The 26749-nt window shown below is 37.1% G+C and overlaps 1 protein-coding gene across 1 annotated transcript in view; it reads right to left on the minus strand.

Annotated features, from left to right (window-relative positions):
• Nucleotides 1-230: 230 nt before the first annotated feature.
• Nucleotides 231-26749, minus strand: part of LOC149776224 (uncharacterized) — a 40133-nt gene continuing 13614 nt past the window's right edge. The window contains exons 2-3 of the mRNA XM_089942620.1: nt 16073-16219; nt 231-3632 (exon numbers count right to left, since the gene is read on the minus strand). Of these exons, the coding sequence (XP_089798746.1) occupies nt 3256-3632; nt 16073-16219 (524 nt within the window). The 3' untranslated portion in view covers nt 231-3255. The remainder of the gene's footprint in view (nt 3633-16072; nt 16220-26749) is intronic.

The following is a 26749-nucleotide window of genomic DNA, read 5'->3' on the forward strand; positions in this document are numbered from 1 at the left end:
GGAGTGAATTTCGAGAATTCTAAAAATCCTATTATATTTTTAAATTTGCCAGTCGAATTTTTTAAATCTAGTAGTATTACTAGCAAAATATATTATATCTAGATCAAACTATCAAAACAAAAGCCAGACATGCATGAGCTCTACTTTGATTTCATATTTCATTTTAAATTGGAAGCTAATTAGACTTACATGGAAGATCCAAAAGTACAAAAGTTATTTACTAAGTAGAATCATGTGAAAACATATTTTATTGGTAAAAAGAGTAATGGCTATGATAGTAGAATAAGGTGATCACTGAAAGAAATGTTGACTCTGCAAAATATCACCCTTTTTCTCTCACTCCCTTTCTCGTACGTGCATGCTGCAGGGATGCACATATATGCAGAAATATGTGGGTATAGATACATGTGTATATATGTGTATAGGATTTTTTTTACATGAGTATGACTGTTTATGCATGCTTGTCATATTTAACTTTTTAGAATTACTAATTTATAATATGTATTGATATAGTATCTTGAAATTGTTAATGCAAACCATTTCTTTTTCTATTCAATAATTTATCTCTTCCATCCCTCTTACCTTTCATTTTCCCGTTTCTTGTCTTCTAGGTTAATAATTTACTAACATATATGTATTACATGCATGTATCATTATCTCTATGGCAATCAAATAATCTGTAAATAAATAAAAGATCACATTACAAAAATTCTAGACTTTGTTCTTGGCTAAATTTTAAAACTCTTCATGTATTCAATTCATTAATATTTTGCATTCCAGGTCAGGTGTCTATATCAATTCGGTTGTGATACAGTATATTACCTTAGAGACCTGTTCAAATAAGAATTGTTGACTTTTGTAGATAACACCGTGTAAAGAGAATAAAAGCCCCAGGTAAGTATTATATGAAACCACTTTTTATGTATGATTCTAAATAATATAATTATTGCGTACTTGCCTCTGTAGTTAGCATCGTTTGAAGAAGACCAGACCATTAGTTATTTCCAGATAAACCTTTAATCCCCATTTAATCTTTTAATCCCCATTCATCTGAATACGATTTAAGTTGTCTAAGTGCTGCATTTCAACAGTTGTACGACTGCAGTTGGGCAATACACTTCGAAGTTCATAACAAAATTAGGACAAAACTAATGGTGAAAGGATGCAAACTTGCCGTTTGCCAAAAGGGTAATTAAAGTTATCAGTTAGTCCTGATATAAGTTTTTAAGTGTATATATTTTGCCTACATCATACGTAACCTTGTAGAATTAAAATTTGTATTAAATGTTTGTTACAAATCTTCTCTATTTATTATATTGTATGTCTTCTCAAAATCTGTTACGGTACAATATAATCTGTCATTGCGTTTTAGAAGATATTTCCAAATATGTCTACAGTACTGTAATATTTTTTGTAATCCTCTAGGTCATCACCAAGTAAATTAATTTATTCAGACCGTTATGTATTCATCTGATCAAGATTGTAGGGGAAATTTTACTTTGTACTGGAAGTAAGCTTAGGTCTGTTTAATTGTTTTTGTATGTGTAGTGGGGGAGCTAACAGGTAACATTTCTGTGCAAAGTTTTAATTATTGCTCCACATCAATTTTCTGATACTAAGAGATTTGACGAATCAACTAAGGTATATAAAACATGAAGCTGTTTGACAAATTCAGAAGTTAAACCATCAATACTTGCTCCATTTTCAGATTTAATGCAATGACAATTTGCTGTTTGCTCGTCCTGCTAGTTTTCACTATTTACTGTTTTAACCTTCATTATTTTGGTGGTAGTATCAAAAGTCCGTTTTAGCAGTAGTAATATTGGATATTAAAAAAGACTGAAAAAGCGATGGTTTTGCTCCTTGTCTAAAAACTTGCTGGAGTCAACCTTTCCTCTATCTCTTAATAAATTCCATATCTTTGTGTCAATTTGCGCGAGAGCAGCTACATACTGCATTTGCTATACTTTCCCTTTGAGAAGTATATTTTTATATATTTTATAAACATTTCATCAAGATATTCTTCATGGTAATCTCCAGACCAAGAACTTGTAACAGTTCTCAGTGCTCTAACTAACGTTTATTTGCAATATTACACGATATATCAACCGTGATTGTATAGTTGGATGCATTCTGTTCTATACCTGTCACACAATATTCCGATAAATGTCTTCATAGCAACATATTCACCAGCATCCTGAAGAGTCAAAACCAATGTTTGTTCTTAAATAGCTTTACCAAAACCAAATATTTCGATTTTATAAAGAAAAATATCTCCGATTACAAATTATGAATTTGGTCATGCGAATATTCATAACACTGAAATGGTTTTTCGTGAGTCAATTTGAACTCTTCCAGGACTCAGATTTATCTTTATATTTTATCTGGACTTTGTATAGAGCGATCATTACTAGAAATACTGCCAATCCCGGACAAATGTTCTCAGAGTTCCATGTGTATTGACACAACACTGTTCAAAGATGTCAAACTTGGATAATAATATCATAATATAACAGTCGGACAGAAATAGTCCATAGTGCCTGCTTTTGGTGACCCACGCAAAGTTCAAAATGGCCGCTCCAGATTTTCAAAGCTGAAACTTTACAAAACTTCAATAGCCTGTGACCATTATTATTACAATATGTCTCATTGATGACGCTTCTTCAGGGCATTGGTGTATCTCAACTTACTGACAATTATCAAGTAACTAATATAATCGGCATATACCCCCGTCAATAATAAATTGACAAACAGAATAATTAAGCTTGTTGCATTATTGGTAATAAGAAGAATCTCCTCTTCAGAAGCACAGATGCATTCTGTACATTCGCTCAATAGTACATCTTCCCTCTGATGGAATATTAAATAGCTTATTGTAAATTTGTGTGAATAAATTTTTCCCTCAGTATGTTGTCATTTAACACAACTTCAGTCACATAATTTCACGATAAATAAGTATTACTCAAGAACAATAGATAACTATGAATGCTCCTATTCTCGCAAGTATATTGTTTGCCAACCTCAGTAACTGTACCATTAACTGTATTTAGTTTCTTGAGTTTGATAGCTCTGTTATCACACACGTGTTGCTAGATCAATCGACAACATTTAAAATATGTTTAAGCAATGTGATATGCGCTGTTCCTCTCTGATTTAGTTACACTTGTTAGCACTTACACATTCAGAATATTTACAAATAAACAAATAATAGTCAATAAATATCAATTGACTCTGTTTTCTCACAGTACGCTAACTTTACAAATGTGTTATGTTTTCCAAGGTGTGTCCGTGTACAGCTTCAGTAACTATATCATCGTATGCATTTTCTTCCTTGAGCTCTGGAACTAGATTATCGTATGCATTTTGTTCTCTGTGCTCAACTGTGTACACATATTTTCTTTTGGATTCCGAATCTGGTTTTGGTCCCAAACCCTTATCCGATTTCGTCGCCTTTTTCTCCGCATTAAGAAGCAACGTGAACATGAAAGTGACCGTAAATGCAACATTTAGTATAATCCCAACGAAAACCAGATAAAAGGACCAGGACTGAACAAAGTGAACAGCTGATTCCGGAAATCGAATTCTTAATGTCGCCATGTTGGATTGGACATTATCGTAGGTGTAAATGGACACTGCAAATGATAATAATAATAATAATAATAATAATAATAACAATAATGATGATGATGATGACAATACTGATAATAATAATAATAATAATAATAATAAAGATAATAATAACAATTACGAAGACTACGATAATAAGTGATGGTGGTCACTGTGTGGTGGCCATATATGACGAGAACAATGACAAAGACAATAGCACTGTGTGGTTATCAGAAACGATAACAACAAAATGAAGAGGTAGTAACGGTGTTTAACATCTTCTTTCAAAGCAAAATATTAAAAAATACATTTAAGTAAAATTGTGCATAGCACCTGTGGAAAACCGACAATAAACTGTAGCTTCTTTATCTGTCAGTGGTCAACACCAGGAACTGAACTCGGAGTGTCACAGGTAAATACCGAGTGTCTTGCTACTTTTTTTTACCGAAAGGTCTACACTCAAATAACTTTTTCTCCGTGATATTTGATATTTAACCTTGCATCAACCAGTCTACTTAGACTGAAACTAATCGATGAAGAAACATGATTAGTTACAAAGTCAGCGCAAAATATCTGATTTAGGATAATAGTTATTGGGAAAGAAATTGATCCTCAAAGGCAGAATAATTGATTGTATGTCAGAGAAACATCACATCCTATTGAATTCTAGAGAGGTTTATTTCTACTATCTCGTAAGCGGCATTCATTGGTCTCGTTCTTAGGAGCCCGTGGTAGCTTAATGTAAAGACAATCTTGAATGATTGACAGGGAGCCAAATGGCTAATATTCTGGTAATGAGGAAATCCATTTACGCTACAGTGTATTACATATCAAATACTGCGATTTCACTTTCTTATATTGGTAGGATCTCAATTTTCCCGATTTTCGTGCTTGCTAAAATATATTTAAAGACCAGACGATCATCGATACATTTACAAAAACTCTCCTGGTCCACTACAAGCGTTGCCAGTAACTAAAGTACCAACGAACTTTGTTTTTTGTTGTTGTTGTTTATTTTCTTAAAATCAATAAAAATCTTTACCATCTGAAAATAACCTTATTCATCATGAAATGCTAGGCTGTCATTCGGTGTAATTATTTAATGCATTTCTTTAGTATTACGTAATTACAATAACCTTTTTTTCATACGTTTGTTGTTGGTTTGTTTTCTTAATTCGGGATTTGGAGGTGGTGGATTTGGAATCCAGTGTATACGTATTTCAGTTCGTACATGTATCTGTTTTGAGATCTATATTTGCATGGCTCATATTTAAATATGCTTCAATCCATTAGAAAATAGCCCAAGATTAGCAATTGTAAAGAAAAATAAGTCTGCATAAAGAAGAGAGTAAACAAACATGTATCTAACCGTGTAACTTGTGCGTCATACTCAGGCACGTCAAAAGAAAATAAATCAGCCATACCTAAACTAGTACTTTAGTCCTGAGTGTGAGCTGTCAATATTATTCTGGTAGAAAGGATTTTGACAAAGAAGAAAAAGAAAATCAGTTTTACATAGAAATGTGTAATTGAATGTACCATTAGGAATATTTAATTTACGGTGTAGAACGATACACAGACATATAGACATACGGACGGTGACGGTAATCGGTCTAAAATACATAATATAACTGAGCACATGTTATCTTTACTAATCTGTTTTAACAAGACTGCAGATAATAAGGTCCCTCCATGCATCTTTACAGCTTGCTAACCTTGGTGTCTACCCAAGACACATTAATGTCCACTGCTGGACAAGTTCATCTTATCGGGTGTTGCCCTAGGCGATACTTGTCACCTGATTGCCATTTGAACAATTGGAATAGCTATATACCTAAGGCAATAAAGGGCAGATAACTAAAACTCTGCTTAAGAAGTAACACCTCTAGTAATATATGTTACGTATTCTTAAAAACAAGTCGTTTTTCGCACTCAGCAGTTGTCTCCCCCTTGGTCAGGCATTATGCTATTTATTGTGTGTCAAATGACTTCAATTTAGCACAGCAGAAACAAGATACGTCAAATAGGTAAATGTATAATTAGTGGCTACCTGCATTGGCGAGAACAAATATGATTGAACAAGGTATTAGGAATGAAAATTTGAGAATGTTTCAGATCAGGTTGCATAACAGACACTTTACTGGTATAGATGCGGTACAGTTTGAGGTGTACGGAAAAAAAAGTTTAGAATAACATTTGAATTCTTAATACTAGCAGAGCACTGCATCTATTGTATGTTTCAGATTTTCCATTGTAACTCAAACATCAGCTAAAGTGATTGAAGAAAGAAACCATGGTATGCATTAGAAAATATTAATCGACAGTACAATACAGCCAAAACCAAACAAATTTTTCAGCTGATAAATAAGAAGTATAGATACGGAAAGTATCGAGGAAATAGCAGTCAATACATCTTTAACTAAGCTGACACTGAATTGTCCCAGAATGGACAGTGTTTTAATCACGAAAAATACGAATGGAGAAGGTGATTTGATAATGTGTAATAGAGTGGTGAAAGTGATTTTATACAGTGTAATGCGAGTGAAGGTAATTTGACACTGTGTAGTAAGAGTGGAGAAGGTAAATTGATATTGTACAATAAGAGTGAAGGTAATTTGACACTGTGTAATAAGAGTGGAGAAGGTAAATTGATACTGTACAATAAGAGTGAAGGTAATTTGACACTGTGTAATAAGAGTGGAGAAGGTAAATTGATACTGTACAATAAGATGGTGAAAGTGATTCGATACTGTATAATAAGAGTGAAGGTAATTTGATACAATGTAATAAGAGTGGAGAAGGTAAATATATACTGTATAAAAAGAGTGGTGAAAGTGATTTGATAATGTGTAATAAGATTGAAAATAATTTCATACTGTGTAATAAGAGTAAAGGTAATTTGGTACTGTGTAGAAAGAAAGTAGAAGGTAAATCGATACTGTGTAATAAGAGTGGTGAATGTGATTTGATACTGTGTAATAAGAGTGGTGAATGTGATTTGATACTGTGTAATAAGAGTGGTGAATGTGATTTGATACTGTGTAATAAGAGTGGTGAATGTGATTTGATACTGTGTAATAAGAGTCAAGAAGGTGATTTGACAATGTGTAATAAGACTGGAGATTTGATACTGTGCAATAAGAGTGGAGAAAGTGATTTGATAAAGTGTAATAAGAGTGACGAAAGTGATTTGATACTGTGTAATAAGAGTGGAGAAGACGATTTGATACTATGTATGAAGAGTGGAGAAGGTGATTTGATACTGTGTAATTAGAGTAGAGAAGGAGATTCGATATTGTTTTACTTAGAGCAGAGAAAATGATTTGATACTGTGCATACAGAGTGGAGAAGGTGATTTGATACTGTGTAATAAGAGTCGAAAAACTGATTTGATACTGTCTAATAAGAGTGGAGAAAATGATTTGATACCGTGCAAACAGAGTGGAGGAGTTGATTTGATACTGTGTATGAAGAGTGGAGAAGGTGATGTGATACTGTGTAATAAGAGCGGAGAAAATGATTTGATACTGTGTATGAAGAGTGGAGAAGGTGATTTGATACTGTGTAATAAGAATGGAGATTTGATACTGTGCATTAAGAGTGGAGAAGGTGATTTGATACTGTGTAATAAGAGTCGAAAAACTGATTTGATACTGTATAATAAGAGTGGAGAAAAGGATTTGATACCGTGCAAACAGAGTGGAGAAGACGATTTGATACTATGTATGAAGAGTGGAGAAGGTGATTTGATACTGTGTAATAAGAGCGGAGAAAATGATTTGATACCGTGCAAACAGAGTGGAGAAGACAATTTGATATTATGTATGAAGAGTGGAGAAGGTGATTTGATGCTGTGTAATTAGAGTGGAGAAGGAGATTTGATATTGTTTACTAAGAGCGGAGGAAATGATTTGATACTGTGTAATAAGAGTCGAAAAACTGATTTGATGCTGTCTAATAAGAGTGGAGAAAATGATTTGATACCGTGCAAACAGAGTGGAGAAGACGATTTGATACTACGTATGAAGAGTGGAGAAGGTGATTTGATACTGTGTAATAAGAGCTGAGAAAATGATTTGATACCGTGCAATAAGAGTGGAGAAGGTGATTTGATACTGTGTAATAAGAGTCGAAAAGCTGATTTGATACTGTATAATAAGAGTGGAGAAAATGATTTGATACCGTGCAAACAGAGTGGAGAAGACGATTTGATACTCTGTATGAAGAGTGGAGAAGGTGATTTAATACTGTTTAATAAGAGTGGAGAAAGTGATTTGATACTGTGTATAAGAGTGAAGAAGGTGAATGTATACTGTGTAATACGAGTGGAGAAGCTGATTTGACACTTTTGTAGTAAAGTGGAGAAGATGATTTGATACTGTGTAATAATAGTGGAGAAGGTGATATGATACTGTGCAAAAAGAGTGTACGTGATTTGATAATGTGTAAAAAGAGTAGCGAAAATGATTTGATTCTGAGTAAAGACAGTGGAAAAGGTGATTTGTACTGTGTAAGAAGAGTGGAGAAGATGAGTCGATACTGTGTAATAAAAATGAAAAGGTGATTTGATAATGTGTTATGAGAATAGAGAAGGTGATTTGATACTGTGTTATAACAGTGGAGAATGTGATTTAATAATTGTGAAAGAAAGCGTGGAGAAAGTGATTTGATACTGTGTAATAAGACTGGAGAGGGTGAGTTGATACTGTGTGATAAGAGTGGAGAAAGTGATTTGATAATGTGCATTAAGAGTGGAGAAGGTGATTTAATGCTGTGTAACAAGAGTGGTGAAGGCGATTTGATACTGTGTAAAAAGAGTGGAGCAGGTGATTTGATACTGTGTAATTAGATTAGATGTGTTTTGATACTGTGTAATAAGAGTGGAGAAGGTGATTTGATACTGTGTAATGAGAGTGGAGAAGGTGATTTGATAATGTGTAGCAAGAGTGGAGAATGTGATTCGATACTATGTGAAAAGAGCGAAGAAGGTGATTGGATACTTTGTAATAAGAGTTTAGATGATTTGGTAATGTGTAATAAGAGTTGGCAAGGTTATTTGATACTGTGTGATAAGAACGGAATATGTGATTTGATGATTTGTAATAAGATTGGAGATGATTTGATAATGTGTAATAAGAGTGTAGGTGATAAATACTGTGTAATAAGAGTGAAGATAGTCATCCATAAGAAGTTTCTTAACTCAGAAAAGTATCAGCCTACACTAGTGTATTTGAAGGGTTCTCTTTAAACAATCAAGCTAAACAATAACTTAGCAATGTTTGTATTAACAACACTTTGCACAGACAATACTTGCCTATGGCTTGATTTGATACAAGAAGCTATCCGTCTACAACTAAAAATAAAGGTTATTTCTGATATTGACAAAGTATATATTTGTCTTGTGTTCGATGTTTTGGCTAACATTCAAAATATTCACATTAATTTAATTATATTTTAAGTATTTGTAATACATTTCAATGAACCTCATAATACGATAATTTATGGGCTATGTAATTGGTGAAGATATTATTTGTGTTAAGTAAAGACGATATGCCGAAATTGTTTTTATACATCAAAGAAATCTGCCCAAGTTTGCCATGGAACAAGACTTAGAGAGAAATTGGTTTCTCTAAGATAGGAAAAGACTATCGTGATATACCCTGACTATAAAAACGATACGTTGTTAGAATTACAGGTTGATACGTAACAAATAACCAGTACTTTGTTTCTAATTGATGACTGTGGGAATCATGATGACAGAAAATAAAGCAATTAGCGTTACTAAACTAGATTTTAGTGCAAGACATTGTGAAGGATCAATATAGCTAATCGTACAAAAGCAATCAAAGCCTACTTTTGGTGGCTTTCTAAAGCAAGGACAAACAATAGTGGAAACTATCTCCACCGAAATGAATCTCGTCACAGGCGAAGCATGAAAGGTTATTATTTTGAATGAAACTCAATTTTCCTTTTAACTATGAAGTAATAACATATCCGTTCGGTAATGTAAGTATGTTGTCAACCAACAAAATGCGTTTCGTCATATATAGACAACACGGTCATGCTCATTCTGATGGTATGAATCTAGTTTGTACGGTAAGAGAAATTACTTCATTCTGATGGTATGATCCTAAATTGTATGGTAAGAGTAATTAACTCATTCTGATGGCATGATTCTAGTTTGTATGGTAAGAGTAATTACTTCATTCTGATGGCATGATTCTAGTTTGTATGGTAAGAGTAATTACTTCATTCTGATGGTATGATTCTAGTTTGTATGGTAAAAGTAATTACTTCATTCTGATGGTATGATTCGAATTTGTATGGTAAGAGTAATTACTTCATTCTGATCGTATGATTCTAGTTTGTATGGTAAGAGTAGTTTGTATGGTAAGATTAATCACTTCATTCTGATGGTATGATTCTAGTTTGTATGGTAAGAGTAATCCACCTCCTGGTAATTTTCCTTATAATTGAATACGCAGTCTTTGTGCTTATCGAATGTCAGATTCTTTTTACTCACGTTTTGTTAATTCCTTTGTGAATAAAAGCTTCTTCCTTTGTAGGTCTAAATTAATACATTTTACTTTTGGGGCCCCGAGTGGCCGAGTGGTCTAAAGAACTCACCGTTCCGGATCACTGCCATCTCACCTCTGTCTGCGTGTGTTCGAGTCCAAGGCTCGGCTAGCGTGGGTACGTGGGAAAGCCTGCCAGTAGCTTCTCGTGGGTCGGTGGTTCTTCCCTGGGTTTTCCAGGGTTCTTCCTCCACCAGTTATACTGGCCGCCATATATAGCCTATCTTGTGCTTAAAAATGGCGTTAAACCCTAGAACAACAACAACAACATTTTACTTTTAAGCCACAAACTATTAAGTGCTGCAACTAGAAAAGGAAACAACACGTTTACAAAAGCAAAATGCATACTGAATCATAACAGAGAAACGTATAAAATCATCGAAGCAAAGTGCAAATGACTGAAAATTTTACGATGATAACAATCAAGAAATTTTTACATTTTTCAATGAAATTCAGTCATGCTTGAAGAACTGCATAGCATGCTAAATGAGAGAATTGAATTTTGTAAAAGTTCAATTATATTTAATGAAGTGGAGTAACTTCCGTACAGAGATTTAACCATAGGGAAAAAACCTACAAACCTACAAACATAGGAATAGAAATGTAATGATGTTATTTGACGTTAATTTGTCAGTGTACAAACCAAAGATTTACAGAAAATAAGTGAAAGTAAAAAACGTATTTTAAGTATAATCGAATATTTAATATCAAAGATTGACAGGTATCATCGGCTCGGTGGAAATTGGCATACAGCTACGCCTGATTGACTAAAGGAATAAAGAACCTTGGATTTAGATACAAACTGAAGATAAATGTTTCGTTTATGGTGTGAGATCAGTTTTAAATAGTCACCTAAAACTGTACATACATATCTCGAAATTTCAATTACATGAAGTACTGAACTGGTTTCACAGATATATGACAAATATGGCAGACATAAGCTCAGTTGAAAGAAGTATATTCATGAATAATGGAGAGAGAGGTGAAAGCAGTTAGAAGATAATCAACATTAAAGCTCTTAGAATGACCCAAACTGAGATAGTAATACACGTGTATATGCTGATCATATTCAACCCAAGCCTTACTACTAAGTACAAGGAGGAAAAAGTAACATTACGTTTAATAAAAGATCAATCAATGCTGGCATCCAACATGACAAGAAGAAATGCACCTATTAAATGCCCTGAACCGAATAATGCACTTGAAGAAATATTAGAACACAAATGATCATATACAGGTTACAATGGAATTCATTATTTGCTTTCTTTCACTGACAAGTCAGCGAGAAACCCGACGACTGTGTAGCTAATAAACCCACTTTATAAGCACTTACAGATCAAACACTTTTTTTATAGAATTTTGAATTGAATGTATTCATAAAATACATATCCATCAAATTCAATATATTTTATTTTATTCAGTGGTTTAGAAAAAGTTCACTGATCGAAAAGCATACGTAATACTGCATCGTTATAAATTAGTCAGTTTCCGCTACGCATATCTACTTATCTGGTGGATAGGGCGGTCATACAGATGTCCAACCAATATGACTATATTACACCCATATGGGAGTTATTTATGTGTTCTCAATGCAGTCTCTGTTTCGATTTTTGTAGAAACACTAAATCTAAATTGTATAAATCCCAACACATATATTTAGGAGAGAGACAGAGAGAGACAGAGACAAAGAGAGAGACAGAGACAGTGACAGAGAGACAGATAGAGAGATCATACAATAAATACGAAACCATGTTTATCTCTTGTTCCGGTTCGGTGGAAAGAATTTGTTTGATATGGCGCATGAGAAAGTCATGGCATGGCTGAAATGACAGATCCCTGCGCCATCAAACTCGTCGTTTCTGTCGACTCTGAACAAAACACATATATAGTCTTCACAAATATTAGCGTCATTATGACATACTGTGACATAACACTTCGCAAGGTCATTTAGGTACCAGAGCACGAGACATTGTAAGGAACTCTTTGATAGTGAATAATATAATAAGTCTGTTTTGTGCATGCAGGCCACACTTTAAAATATTAATCGAATCATTTCAGCACTTTCATAATGCCATAAATTTGTGGTATGCGCCATTTATATATACGTCTCCATTTTTAAGATTTATTAGCGTTTTGTAATTACTTGTTCGATTATGGGAAATCGTTGTTGGGGAAATATTCCTCACCCCGAGTAAATAGCCAGTTGCTAGGGCCAAGCGTCCCAGACTGCAGTATTAATGAAATTTCATGATGGAGTGGTTTGATTTCGTAGTGAGGTCAGGTGAAAGCCGTCAAAATGGGCATGGGGCCAAGTAGTTCCTATTAAAATCTAATTGTGTTGATCGATTATATATCTCCACGTGAAATATTTGTGATAGGACTGATAATTTGTACAGTGGGGTAGCTGAAAAGGGATTGTTCCATTATCTGGAGACGCCTTTTATTGTTGCTATGAAGGTAATTATGGCGTAGTGTTACACGAGAAATGTGGCTTAAAATCATATCGCTGACTTTGGGATAGAATAGGAAAATAGATCTGTGTATTTAGTGTTTGAGTTGTATTTATATTTTCACCGCGTGAAGTAGTGGCGCTAATTTACGGAAATGTAACAAAAGGAAACCATGCAATTGTGAGGTGGCCATGAAATTGTGAAGTTGTGAAGTTGTCACTTGTGGTTGATTTAAGGAAAAAAATATTTATAATCTGGGCGCGTTTGGAATTTGCAGTAGACAATTGTTGTTGTCGATAAATCCTTGGAAATAAGGGGAAAACGAATGACTTCTAACCGAATTCACACCAGAGTTGGATTCGCTCGGTAAAGACACCACATTGCCGTATTACAATATGCCTTGAAAAGTCATGTAAAATCCTCTTTTTATTGTTACGCTGAATTCAAAATATATTCAAAATATTTGTCATCAATGAACATTAATAAAATTTAAATTAAGACTGCTATTACATCTCTTTCTTCCAAGATATTGATAGTACGAGAGTTAAGTCATTTCATTTTTTTCTGAATTATTACAGAAGAATATCCACTGAATCTTAGCCATGCTTGCATGTAATTTTGGTTTCTTTGCAATATAAAATCATCTGCTTGTACTTTCCTCCTAAATGTGACTATAAACTGTATCTCCATGATACCGGGAATTTGTTTACATTATGTAAACAAGGGTATTCAAACTGTGCTGCATATATCTGACGGATATATCTGTACAATACGGCTAGGAACTCAATGACCAAGAGAAAAGCTACCAACATGTTCAGTCAAGTGTAATCCGGTATGCACCATGTCTTGCTCGTGTTCGTTTATTTATCGGTAACTCTGAGACTGATCTTAAGGGGCTATTGGTAATGCGCGTAAGATAAGCTAAACAGGATGGGCGGATGGGGTATAGCCCGATATCACGTAAGAAGTTAAAAGTTATCAATTATTAAGTTAAACAAACTGTTATTTGAATTGTCAGGGACTAACTGTTTTGCATTACCTATATTTATAAAGCTAAATTAGGCAGCTTAATATAAAGCATCGAACTATTGCACTGTAATTATCTTGTTGCGTGAAGACTTAGCAAGATGCAACGAGCTTTACATTTTTATATACATTGGGCCTTGCATACAATACATGTGGCAAACATCACAATGCCATGTTAATGGGGGCTGCCATAGTGGTCTTCTTCCGGTCATCCCGGTCTTTTGACAGTCATATTACACACGTGTACCCGATGGCTATCAAACCTTCCATATTGAAAGTACAATTGTAGTTGTTAATAGATTTAACAGTGAAGGAAAGTACGAAACATTCCTAAAATAAGCACTATGAAATGACTTTATCTGTTTTACATTTTACTTTTGTCCTCTCTTCACTGACCGCTTGTAAATATTTATCCGCTCAAGTTTATTTCTTCTGATATATGTAACACTCTACAGTTTCCTATTTGGCATACGGTTAGATTTTTATTAAAAAAGAAATTCCTCATGTTTTCCTCACTTTTTATATTGGCTATTTTTAATAATGTATATCTTGTGTATTTTTAAAATTACATTTAATTCATTTTATTTTAGTGTATGATTGATGGGTGTAATTTGGGTTATAGACTGTCTATATGGTCTCTCTTCATATGTGTACCTGTCAAAGTTGCTATGTCCCGATTGGTCATTTTGACTTTGTGAACTTCAGATGTAAATTGTAAAAAGAGCCGATAACTTTCTTTCATCTTTTTCTATATTTTATAATTCATTCATTGCAGTTTCAGAACCTGATATTGTTTAGTCTGGCAAAATTTGTTTCTTTATAGTAATTTAGGCTGATTTTTCAAGCAAATGGAAACATTCATTTTGGTTAGCTGTGTAGTTAGCTAATATGCAATTTCCAAAAGTGTGTGTGTATGTGTGTATGATGAGGATTTTTAACGTAGCTTTTAACAATGTTTCAGTTATATCGCTACTATGTCTGCAATGTGGCAGTTTATAATGATGTCTAGCACTGGAGCATCATGCCACAGACATGTAGCATGTTGTCCCACCCAGTCACATTATCCTGACACCAGGCCGACCATTCCTAACACTAACCTCTTAATGCTGAGCGCCTAGCGAGGCAGCTGTTAGTACCATTTTTGTAAGTCTTTGGTATGACTCGGCCGGTGTTCGAACCCACGACCTCCAGCATACAATTTCCAAAAGCAGAATATCCAAATAAATTTCAGCCACAGTAAATGACAGTAATATATATATATATATATATATATATATATATATATATATATATATATATATATATATATATATATATATATAACTCTCTCAGAAGTACATAATATTTGTAGAACGGCCCCATATTGAGTTTGCTAGGAAGTATCAGAACTATCACAGCTGTGGTATGCGTTTCCGCTAGTGCGTCAGAAAGCATCTCCCGCAGAGCAAGCACGTGATTCAAATAACAACTGTCAATAATCGTGAATGTGAAACCAAGCACAGCGCAACATGTAACTTGACGATAAATATGACATGTATACATGTTTATACCCAGATTGTTCATTTTGGGGATCATCATAATGTTTGGGACTACAAATTTGTGTAACCTCAACTTATATTACTTCTTTTTGCCACTAAATAGATATTCATAAGTGTCAGTGACATTTAATGTTCACTACATACAGGCTCTATATTAATGTACACTTTATAAATGTTTGTGGACAAAATGATATTATTATTTCACACAATCACTGCTAAATGTTCCAGGATACTTATTTTAAAGAAATGGGACCTCACAATTACCATAAGTTGTAGCTATTTTTTTACAATTAGAGTTCCATACCCCACCCACCTGTATTTAATTGTGCTTTCCTGATATACATTAGATGCAGTGATAAGGAGTAAGTGGTTAGAAAACGGATAATTTTAATTAATTTATAATTAATTTTTTTCAACGACAAAACAATGCCCAGATTACAGGCTCGTGTGCGTGAACGGGGCATTAGAATTTCCCCAATCGGAAATATGCCAGATAAATGGTGAAATTTCTCCAAGATATAGTACCTATGGCTGCGTAAGGACAGGCCGACTTCGCATTACCGAATCTGCACATTAGACCTGTACATCTACATGGTCGTCTAAGACCAGAAACTATAATTGCACACACGTGCAGATTAGTGCCAATACTGCTAGAAATCGATTACGTCCCTTCAATGAACCGATATGCAATCGTCAGCATCATGTAGCCAAGTTACATGAAACACCAACAAACCTACCAATGTAAGCCACGCATAAGGACATGTTTTCTTCTCACCTTTATATATCAGTCATTATATGCAAAAAAAAATGTTTTGGCCTGTTTTGTTTGTTTGTCTGCTCAGAATGCTTTCATAGATAAAGGTAATTTTGTCCTCACCTATAATCATGAGCGTTGACGTAATGAATGACGTAATACCCACGCACAGGGAAAGGTTCCTTATGGCAATAACGACAGATGATACAGTATTTAGTGCGGCAATTCCAAGAGCGATGAAATGTTCCACCCTGCCGAACATAGGAGAATCTGAAAATTGAAAAGTATTCAAGTCATTTATTTTCATTTTATTATTTTGTTGTCGAATACCTGAATTTTGCGGGAAAAAATGAAAAGCTGTCCAAAATAGATAGGTTTCAAATGGTCGTTATCGATTTTGAAGCTGACTTTAAAGCAAGAATGTGTAAGTTAAAGCAGGGAAATGATTTAGCTTTCAGTCGTCATTAGAGCGAGATTTTGCCATCACGCGTGGTTATGGTGAGATTTAGCCTTCAATCGTGATTACAGCAAGATCGAACCATCAATCGTGAGTACAGCGAGATTTTTAGGCCACTCTCGTGTTAAGGGCCAGTTTTAACTTTGAATCGTAATTAAACTGCGTGTCATTAGAGTGAGATTTCACGTTAAATCGTCATTAGAACGAGATTTAGCCTTCAAATATGATTAGGGTGAGATTTAGCCATCACTCTTGATCAGAGTGAGATTTTAACCCTAATCGCTTTGAACAGAGGGATGTAGTCTTTAGGCGGGGATGGGCAAGAGTAAGCATTGATCGAAATTGAAACGAGCTTTAATCGGAATACATGAGCAAGGAGCGATTTATCGTCTGCTAGTAATTAGTACGAGACGTAACCTTCAAACATAATTAGGTTGAGATTTAGACTTACGATTTATTTATTAATTTCGTACAGATTATTTTGCAAACGATAGGCTATGGAACAAACCTAAAAAAATATTACGCCAAAACATTTGGTTTAAAACTCACAATAAAATAAGAAATGCTAATGGGATCTGAACAGTATGTATTTCTGGGTAACTCGCATCCAAATAAATCTAAGGGATTCTCAAAGCCGATAGCTTCCATGTGCTGTGAAAGTTATGTCCCTCACCCTTTAAATAATACATGGATCTTTTTCATGGCGCAAGCTCAGATTTCGAGTTCTGTGGCGTGTGTGTTTCCAACAAAAGTGATTCTAAAGCCCACATTTTAATCCGCAATAAAAGCTGACTGTCATGAGACTAAAGATACAAATTTATATGATAAAATGGGAACCAGTCTCAAAATAAGTGAACATAAATTAGGCTTAGGATGCATTTGGAGGGTTATTATTGCTTGTGATAAAAGTAAAAAAAAAATAACAAAACGAATTTATTGCGAACTCATCCGGTTTATAACTCAGAAACATACCAAAAAATAAAGCACAAAAGAAACTGGGGTTAATCATCACAGAGCGGTTGAATCATAGAGAGGGTAACATCGTCAAACTTAAGATTTATATGTTTCTCATTTTTTATATTGTATTCATGTCTGCGTTGCAGCAGAAGATGGGCCCATATTTCGATAACCACAGAATATCAGTTCGAAAATTGCTCTCATTTATTCCCTATTTCTTGATGGTACGAAACGTGATTATAAGTGTGGTGAGAATTAAAATCGCTAATGAGCAATTTTCAGCATTATATTTAACTCAAAAGTTTAACCCGAAAACTGTCACTGTTTATCGTTGAGAGAAAGAAGTACAACTGAATATCAATTAGAAACTGGTGGTTAAAAGTTCATTCAATTTACACGATTCATCTGGGAAAAAAAGTTAAAATAATCTAACACTTGGAGCCCATTTAATGTTGTTTGGAGTTTGCGTTGTGGGATTTATTCATGACAACTCCTCGTTGCTGACATGCATGTACAGTGACGATATATTTGTAAAGCTCTTCATCCCAGGGCGAAGGAAATTCCATCGCCCCCTAAGGAACATAAATGAATTAGGGCTACGTAAGTATATATATATATATATATATATATATATATATATATATATATATATATATATATATATATATATATATTAAATGGGAAAAGAAAGTACTTCCAGTGCTGATAGCGCTGCACATGGCGTTGACGTTGTAATTTTTATTGATATATTTCTTTTCTTCATCACACAGGTAACAAAGACGAAGTAATTCAGTTGCAAGAAAGCCAGACTTGTAATTTAAGCTGTTGCCGTCTCTCTGTCCTTGGGAAAGTACGTAGGCCAATTTCCACGGCATGACATAACCAGATATGTATTAAAAGTGTCGCTAAAATCAAGCAACTGAGAAAAGAAATCGCAAAGATGCATTTCGATATCATGGTATGAAATACATGTTACGTGAGTAGTGAATAGGGATAGTATAGCGTCAATGGGAATTAGCATTAAAAAGACCCTTGGGAACATATAGCGTCAAGGGAAATTTAACATGGAGAAAAATCGTGGGAACATATAGCGTCAAGGGAAATTAACATGGAGAAAAATCGTGGGACTGTTGAGCGTCAAGGGGAATTTAAACAGGGTGGGACTGTATAGCGTCAAGGGAAATGGAACATGGGATTTTTTTTAAAATTTTTTTTAAAAAGGGGTAGGCAATGGAAAGGCTATCTCTTTTCGAGAAATATGGCTGGCCCTGAAAAGGGCCTTTGGGTTTTTTCTTCTTCTTTTAACTTCTTAACTTCTTCCACCATCCTCTTATTTTGTCCATCATTCCTTTCTTCTTTTTCTTTTCTGTTTCCGGCAACCAGTCCGGGTGGCCCATGGCCCTGAACTTCTCTTGGATTTTCATCCAGTTTGTGTTCAGTTTTTCGAATTCATCCCTTTTTTTATATTTTCTTCTTCTTTTCTTTCCTTGGACCACTTTTCTTTGATCTTCTTGACCTCTTTGGTCAGCACATTCCTCATTAGTTCTTCAGCTTTCTTAAGTTTTTCTAACCCCCACTTTGCGAAACACCAATCTGTCCATTCTACAACGTCTTCTAAAAAGCACCTTGCACTTGTCACATGATCTATTGCTTCTTTTAACTTACCCACTTTGACATACGGTGGGTTAATTAAACCTCTGATTCTCTTCTCCTCATCCTCTATCATTTCTTTCACGATGTTTACGGCTAAGTGCAGGCTGTTTACTTGTCTTGAGACGAAGTCTTTTGTCACTTCATACCTCCATTCCTGTTCAACCCTTTCTGCTACACTCAATCCATCTACCATCCAATACCAACTTCCCATAAGATCGTTGTATAAAGCTGAAGCTGCTGGCATCTTCTTGTTTGCTTATTCCGTAGAATGGGTTCCAATGGCCAACACTGTTAGTTTTATACTCAAAGCGCGAACGTGAAGGAAAACATCCCCTAAAAACATAGAGTTTTGTGTAGCCCTGAAAAGGGCTGTTTTTTGAACTCCTGATGCACCTATCTAATGGTTGCACCGTCCTGGCCTGGCGCCACACACGCATCTTCTTCCCCAGTCTTCTTTCACCTTTCTTCTGGGGAGCGCAGAGGGAGGATGATTCGCTTCGATTCCTCTGTTTCGGGAATATTGAACGACATCCTCTCTTCTCTTTTCTTTTCCTCTTCTTCCCTCTCTCTTCTCTCCTCCTCTTCCTTCTTTACTCTTGCTTCTTCTACTATAGCCTCCGCTGATAGTTCGTTTACTATGCGCCTGGCATATTCCAGGTGCATCTGGAGTTCTAACAGTTTCACTATTCTGCTATTCATTCTTGTGTTGATCAATCAACAAGGGTAGCTTGACTGCCCAGCGAGTTTCAATTTATACTGAAAGCGCGGACGTGATGGAAAACATCCCCTAAAAACATAACATTCATCTTACCTAGATCATGACCAAAAAAAAACAACAACAACGCGCGGACCTAAAAGAAACACTCACTCACTTTTTTTATGCTACCCATCACTATTATAAATTTTTTTTATAAATCACTTCAATAGACTATCCACATACTCAAAGCAATCCAATCTAACCCAAAATATACACCTCTAACAGCCAAAAAACAAATATCATTTTAATCTACTATCCATACCAACTTACTTAACCACTTACTAACACAAACACACAAATACATACACTTCCACTATTAATAAAGAGTTAGTGTTTATTTTCACACTACTCTACCTGCACCCATTGGCAAATTGATGGTTATTTCTTTTCTAGAGTATTGGGTAGCCCTGAAAAGGGCTGTTTTTTGTTTGCTATGGCATTCTTTTTTAGTTTCTAAGAATGCGATGTCCTCTGAGGATAGACTTTCTGGCGATAGGTCTGCTTCTTCGGAAAGAGAAGAAGAACTCTTTGGTGTCGATACGACAATCGACAAAGCCTCTGTCAGCTTCAGGTTGCTGCTGCTGCTGCTGTTGCTGCTGTCTCTGAAGTCTGTACTTCTCTGTCCATTCTTCTTTTTCCCTGTTCATTTCTTCTCTGAAGTGCTCTTCTATCAGGTCTTCAGTGATTTTTAACATTCTCACATTCTCTATTTCTTCTGGCTTCGGTATCAGACTGTGTCTGACCCTATGCAAATTCACGTAGGCTTCGTTGAGCTTAGCTAGTTTGGAGCACATCTTCGTAGGAGGATGAGTCGACAATGGATGGTTAGACTGGAAACAACCCCGGTTCTTAAAGTCAAAGCGCGGACGTGAAGGAAAACATCCCCCACACGGTTTTCGAGCCGCAACGTTCAGTGAGTGTCATGAGAGGGATAGTAAGAAATCAAAGAGCATCAATCCAACATTCTTCTAGCTAAACAAAAGACAAAGACATTTTTTCAAAACACAACATTTTTTATTCAAAGATCACTTAACACTAAACAACAACAACATTTCTAACATTTTTTAACAATAATCCAACACTATAACATTAAACAATTTTTTTTCAAATCACAAACATTTTTTCTCGATAGACAATCTACTTTGAACAAGGCTGACAACGTTGTGAATGAAATTGTGATTTCCACTGTTGGAAATCGTTAGGCCATTGATGGACACTACGTTTCCTAGCTTGAGACAAAAGATAAGCATAATGGTCACAAAACCATCGATCTACTTTCACATCGTTTCTTGCAGAAGAACGAGGATCAAAATGAGTCACTAAATGTTCTAAGGAATAGTCCAGGCTGCGATGATGCAGAAAATACACACAGTACTGTCCACACACCAAGGAATCTGTGCCTTGTAATTTCACGTTATTGAATCGGGTGGTTTGAGCATTTCTTCTCATAAAGTCGATGATATCGTCTTCCAAAGGGGGCAATCCGTACGAATCGAAATATTCCACACATCCTTCTTGAGGAAAGTAGACGGCTACCCAGTGGGTTCCTGGGAGATGACTGTCGTCCGTGTTGATCACGTAAGCTTGATGGTCTTTAGGTTTGCGATGAGGGAGTTCATCTTTAGCACAGACGACAGGATTCCAAGAAGCTGTATACGAACTGTGGTTCAAAAGGTAATAAAGTTCCCAGGTATCCATTGATTTGTGTGTGTTTTTTTCTTCTTCTTCACAGGTAATAATAAGTCGTCAATTCGATCCTGACTTTTTGCTTGAAAATGTCTGACGAATAAACGGTTATTCGTTCTGTTTCCTCACTCTGATTCAGGAGAGCTTCGATACGATGGATCTCTTGAGTGGTTAATGGTGGACAAGAATGTTCACGCAAGTCTTTATACCACTGGTGCAACACGTCTTTGTTCGAGATGAGACTCCAAGCTTCGTCCAGATACTCGTCCAATTTTTCTTCTTGACTCAACATCAGGCATTTATCGTGTTGAATTTGAGTGGGATGATCGTTTTGACATCCATAACAATTTTTCTTGATCAATTCCGTCATTTTGTCGACCAAGTGTTTGGCAAAACAGGAGACTAAATGGGCTTCTTGTTCTGGCCATCTTGACTTCATTATGATATCTTCTTCGACTTTGTCTTGGGATTCTTCTTTTTCCACGGTCTCCTCACATTCCATGTCCAAAGTTTCTCCACTAGGCAAAGAGGGATAACAGTCTTCCATGGCTTCTAGTAATCTAGAATGACTTCTCTCAAACTGTTGATTTCTATGGTATTATCGAATTCTGCATACAGGATGACGTTCACTGTTGCTGGTAGTTCTTTTGCAAACTGAAGTTCCACACGAATCTGGCCGGATTTTATAGGGTGGAAATGTCCCTCGTCGCTGCCCTGGTCTGGAGTGAAATCGAAAGCCCACAAAGCATAGCCTCCTGCATAATCGTCGTACTCAATGCCGTGACTGGTGTTGGTTCCTAACTGACCGGTGGCTTCGTACAGGGACAAGTACGATCTCAAGTAATTCATCTTTGTGGGATCAAAGTTAGGTTCGAAAGGTCGGGTACACAAGGTCTTGCCATCGCGACTGACTTCGACTTTCTTCACTAAAAAGTGTTGAAAGTTGAAAGGATTTTCTTTGAAGGCTCCGTTGAAGGCTGAATTCAGGACCATACCAAGGATTAAACGCTTGGGTAGCTGTCCTTGAAACAGATGATCTTCCATCATGGATTGCTGTCCAGCAGGAATGGTGAACGTTTTCACTTCCACACGTCGTATGGGATACTTGGCGGTCGTTCTGCTCAACGTTTGACTGATGTCGTTACCCACTTTGGGTAACACTTCCACGCGTCGTACGTAGAGTTTGGCCTCCTGGAATATGCTTTTAGGAGCCTTAGTAGGATCAGCAGCTATCAAATGGAAAGCGGCACTGCTGCGATTCAGTCTCAAGCGGACATTCACCCCGTTCAGCAAATATTTCTCTTGCAACCACATGTCCAAATGCAAACGATCCATCAGTTCTAAACTCTTTTTACCTAGGATTTTCTCTTCTCTTGCCTCAAAGCCGGAATTGCTTCCATCTGTTTTGTCGAACTTGTTCGCTTCGTCAGCTACCCACAGCACGCAGGCATTGAGATGACTATCCTTGGCATCTATTCCGTACGTCAAGAGATTTTCCAAGTAGGCACGGTAAGGGTATGTATCCATGCTGCTGCTGACTAGTTTGTTATTCAAGTACAAATCCACTGAGCTGAACAAGGAATGCATGAAACTGTTGACGGGAGCTATTTCGTCAGCGTCATCTACTCCACTATCATCTTTTTCTAGAACTTGGACTTTCAAGTACAAGTAACTGCTATTCAGATCGATGTAATCTTCGGGCTGTCCTTTGATTTCAAACTCGATGGGAGCGGAATCGGTCAATGTGGAGATGGGATTAAATTCCACCCATTGGGATTCTTGCATCGTCATCATGGTGGGGGGCATGGCAAACAGATCCAGTTCCGTCTTGGAACAAGCGCAAGACTCTCGGTGCATCATTTTGTTCTGTGTTTCAATAATCGAAAACGTCTAAGTCTCGAACGGTTCTTCTTTTCTTGGCCTTTCTCGCTTGAAGTCTGGTGAAAGGGTGTTTTCTTATTCGTCGTCTCTTTCTGCCTTGTCCTTGCTGAATGCCAGACTCGGTAGCGTGCAGGGCATTTATAGGTGTCTCTCGTCGGCCCAAAATGTCTTTGCCCGTTTGCAGCAAGACATTTTTGCCTGCCCTCATGAAGGCTTCTTTAGGGTTTTGTTTGTCGATGATGACATTTTGGAGAAATTCTTTGCCTTGCGTCAGTGCCGCATCTTTCAAGGCGTGCAATCCGCGTGTCACCATCGGTTTCAACACCGGGGCCACCGAACGAAAGGCCGATTTTAACATGTCTCCTAAACCGTGTCCTCGCTGTCGAGCCACCCCTTGGTACACTGGATACATGACTTACTTACTAATCGTGAGAGAATCGTTTTCGAAAATGGAGTTTCACCGTGACTTTTCCTTTGGTGAATGGAATATCTTGTCCCAGATCTCCTTTTATAGTAATGTTGACCGTGTCCAAATACGACTTACTGACCGGCAAATAGTGAGGATGGACAAATTCGCGGTGGACGTGATAAGTGTTTCCACCTTCCTCGTCAGCGTTCGTGGCAGAATCCACTTTGAAAGGAATGACACGCAGTAACGGTACGGAGGTGTGTCCCACCACGTTGTACTCCACCACATCGGAATACACGAACATCAAATTCAGTCCTTGGTTCAGTTCTACCGGGGTACGAAAATACTTGACAAAAGAATCGTTGTCGAAAAGGCCTGGTAATTCGCCTTTTTGTTCTACTTGCTTCCTCATCTCCATGTCACCGCCCAACATGTCAAACAATCCAGGACAAAATACAATGGTTACGATTTTAGGCCTTTCAAATTTCATCAAGAAGCGACGAGCTACTTTGTGGTACTCCATGGTGACACTTTTGTTCTTGACATTGACATTGGAACTCTTAAAAGCTTCCCCAAACACACCATTAAACTTGGTAGCTATGGTGTTGACCAAATGTTGACCGCTGAAATAATAGCCTGGGAGAATGAACAAGTTGTAGGTCCACGTTTTAGTTTTGTCATTATAGGTTTTATTGGTATATGTGCTACTAGTCTTATCCAACTCTTGTTGCAAATGTGAGTCATGAACTTCCACCGTAAAAGTATTTTGCTGGGGAATGACATTGAGGACTTGGGTCGGGTGAATCATTTCTACCAAAGCCACTTCCCAATGGGCTTCGTGATCTAAGGGGATGGCTTGAGGTAATTTGGCCGTGTAACAGCACAACGTGTTGTTGGGAAACACCTCCATGGAACTGTCACTGGGTAAGGTTAAGTAAAATTGGTTTTGGTGACTCATAATTCCAGAGTTCTGTGGCTGTCCGAGGGGTTAGTGGATGTCAGAGGTGTGTCTCCGCCCAAAATGGGGTTCTGGTTGTGGTTGTTGTTGTTGTTGGAGTGGTGACTGGCACTGGCACTGGACACAACGTTCCCGTTCGAGGAGAATTTCAGGGAGGGATTGGGAAGCAGGTAACCGATGCAACTGCTCAATAAAATGGTCCACAATTGTTTGTCTCCTTGTTGCAAACTCAAATTGGCGATGGCTGCCCCGATGACACAATACACCACGAAGATTTGGCAGAAAAAGACGATTTGCGTTTTAGGCACACGTTCTCCACACCACACCCACAAGGGTTGTTTTTGTAAATCTTGCACAGAAGAACTAGGTGAAGAAGGAGTGGTCGACGTAGCTGCGTCTGATGTGTGAAAGGGCATGATGGTCACTTCTTCTTTTTATAGTCGATGACTTGCGAAGTGTCGATCCAAGAATCGAAACTGGGTGGATATCCTTTCCAACGTACTTTGACTTCTTTGACACGTCGTTTGCCCACTTTACGGGTTCTGCTTTCGAGAATGCTTTCGATGTCGTACACGTCATCTTCTTTTTTGGTGACACGTTGTAACTCGGGCAAATAAAACGTTCCTTTGAGTACTTCTCCGTTCATGTCTTCCAATTTATAGACGGCAGGATGACGGCCATGCACTCGTCCAGTAACGCGAAACAGTTCGGTCGTCCAGTTAGGTAAGTAACCTTTGTCTAAAGTGCGTTTGGTTTTGCCAATGCGCACCCAATCTCCTACGGCCAACTCTCCACTTTTCTTGGGGACAGCCCTCGTCGGGGACGTACCGAACAGACGCTCGAACACCAGCACTTCGTTGTCGGGAGTCACGTCCTGCGGGGCACGTCCGATGCTTCGATGGTAAGATTGGTTGTACGCTTGCACCAGGTGCGGTAAGATGTCGATGTACTTCAGAGTGTGGTGATGCGTAAAATATTTCCACATGCGTTCTTTCAAAGTGCGTTGAAAACGTTCCACGATGCTGGCTTTGGTTTCGGGATTCTCGGTGGTAAAAAAATGAATGTCACGATTCTTTAATTCTTTTTGGAAAGCTTGGTTCAGAAATTCGGTGCCTTTGTCCGTTTGCCATCGAAGAGGGTGACGACCGCTTTGTTTCAACACCCGTTGCAGGGCTCGCACTAACTCGCTGCTCGATTTGGAAGTCAAGGGCACGACCCAGGCAAATTTGGAAAAGACGTCGATGACACAAAACAAATATTTGTAGCCACGATTGTAGCTGGCCAAATGAGAGACATCGGCTAAATCGGCTTGCCATTGATGATCGATGCCTTCCACTCGGGTGCGACTTCTGGCAAACTTGCGTCGAATGGGTTTGTGTAAAGTGTAGGTAGCTTGTTCTTGTAACCATCGTTGCACTTGAGGTAAACGGAGACTTTTCAGTCGAGTTTTGGCAGCACGATACAATTTTTGAACTCCTGCGTAACCTGCAGGATGCGAGGGATCGTAGTAAATGCTGGCTAAGACTTTTTTCCATTTTTTTGTGTTGGTTGGTGTGTTAATAAGGCACCCACTCTTGGAAGAGGCTACTCTTTTTCTCTTGGGGTATTTTCTTGGATTGCAAGGCTTTGCGTGTGCGGCCAGCAATAGGTGTCGAAGAGGAGAAGGATGTTTGAGCGGGGGATATCGGTTCTTGTTTCACTTCTGTCTTCACTTCTGTCTTCACTTTCTTTTTCTCTTGTGATGAAGAAGGGGTGGCCATCATCTTTTTAATCCATCCAATTCTGGAGGTAGGTGGTGTTGTTAACTTGCGTACTTTTTCTGGTGGAGTTTGAAACTCTTCTTCTTCTTCTTCTTTTCCTTTTTCTGTCTTGACCACTGGTACCGGTACTGGTACTGGTGATGGTGTTGGACTTTTCATCAAGGTCTTAAAATCTTTCAAAGTGGGTAGAGCTGTTTCGTCTAAAGCTTTCTGGTGAAAGAGTTGCAGTCGTTGCAAGAGTTGACCGTACTTTTGCGATTTTTCTGTTTCGGACAAATCTTG

This window comes from Sinohyriopsis cumingii, chromosome 18 (assembly GCF_028554795.1).
Source record: "Sinohyriopsis cumingii isolate HCF-2022 chromosome 18, ASM2855479v2, whole genome shotgun sequence".
NCBI lineage: Eukaryota > Metazoa > Mollusca > Bivalvia > Unionida > Unionidae > Sinohyriopsis > Sinohyriopsis cumingii.